This window comes from Nannospalax galili, unplaced genomic scaffold, assembly GCF_000622305.1.
Source record: "Nannospalax galili isolate Female #2095 unplaced genomic scaffold, S.galili_v1.0 scaffold261, whole genome shotgun sequence".
NCBI classification, from domain to species: domain Eukaryota; kingdom Metazoa; phylum Chordata; class Mammalia; order Rodentia; family Spalacidae; genus Nannospalax; species Nannospalax galili.
In genome coordinates, this window is record NW_008345226.1 from 2,329,020 (window position 1) to 2,329,808 (window position 789).

At 39.8% G+C, this 789-nt stretch overlaps 1 protein-coding gene across 1 annotated transcript in view; it reads right to left on the minus strand.

Moving 5' to 3' along the window:
• Positions 1-789, minus strand: part of Myh15 (myosin heavy chain 15) — a 197,465-nt gene that overhangs the window by 46,807 nt on the left and 149,869 nt on the right. Inside the window, 1 exon segment of the mRNA XM_008841432.1 lies at positions 653-768. Coding sequence (XP_008839654.1) covers positions 653-768 — 116 coding nt within the window.

Here is a 789-nt window from a genome sequence, read left to right on the forward strand (position 1 = left end):
ACTTGAACAGACCTCAGTAACAGGACTGTTTAGCCTTGTTTTTGCTTTTTGTTTGCTTATTTAACAAAGACAGTTAAAGCAAGTTGCCAGTTAAACTCAGACCAGTATAGTTTTCTTTCCTGGACTGTGGCTTTTGTTAAGGGAACTGATGCGCAAGGTAACATAGTCATCACTCATTCTAAGTGTTTAAGTTGTACCTTTGATCTGTAAAATGTAAAGCACTTTGCCATCATTAACTTCAGGGCAAAGGAACAATTCTCCCTGATCTGCCCATTAGGTTGAAGGCATAGCACCCAGTTTTCAGTCCTTTCCTCCATGGTTCAACATCTTCAGTCAGTTTCTTGACTACCCACAAGAAGAACTTGATATAGACAGATCTAGACACCACAGGTTGCCTTTGTACATGCGCAATCCTCCCCCAACTTGGGTATGTCACATTAAGAGCAGAAAACCACAAATACTGGCAAAAAAACTATGCATCAGTATTCCTCTGTAAACGGTGGTGCACTTAACAGGAAATCCTAGCGTAGAGTCAGAGCAAGTATCCCTGGTAACATTGTGACAGGAGCCATGAAAGCAGCCAAGCAGTGAGTTCTGTTCATTCAAAGATTCTGAGGTTCACAAGGTCACTCATCAACATAATCTTAAATACCTAGCATTTTCTGTTTCTTCCTCTTTCTCTAAAAGGTTTCTTTCCAGTTCTGCTTTTGCTTCCACGAGTTCAAACTGGAAATGAAGACTTTTGCTTTCATTCTATTCAAGAGCTCCCTGAAATAAAAGTAAATAAAT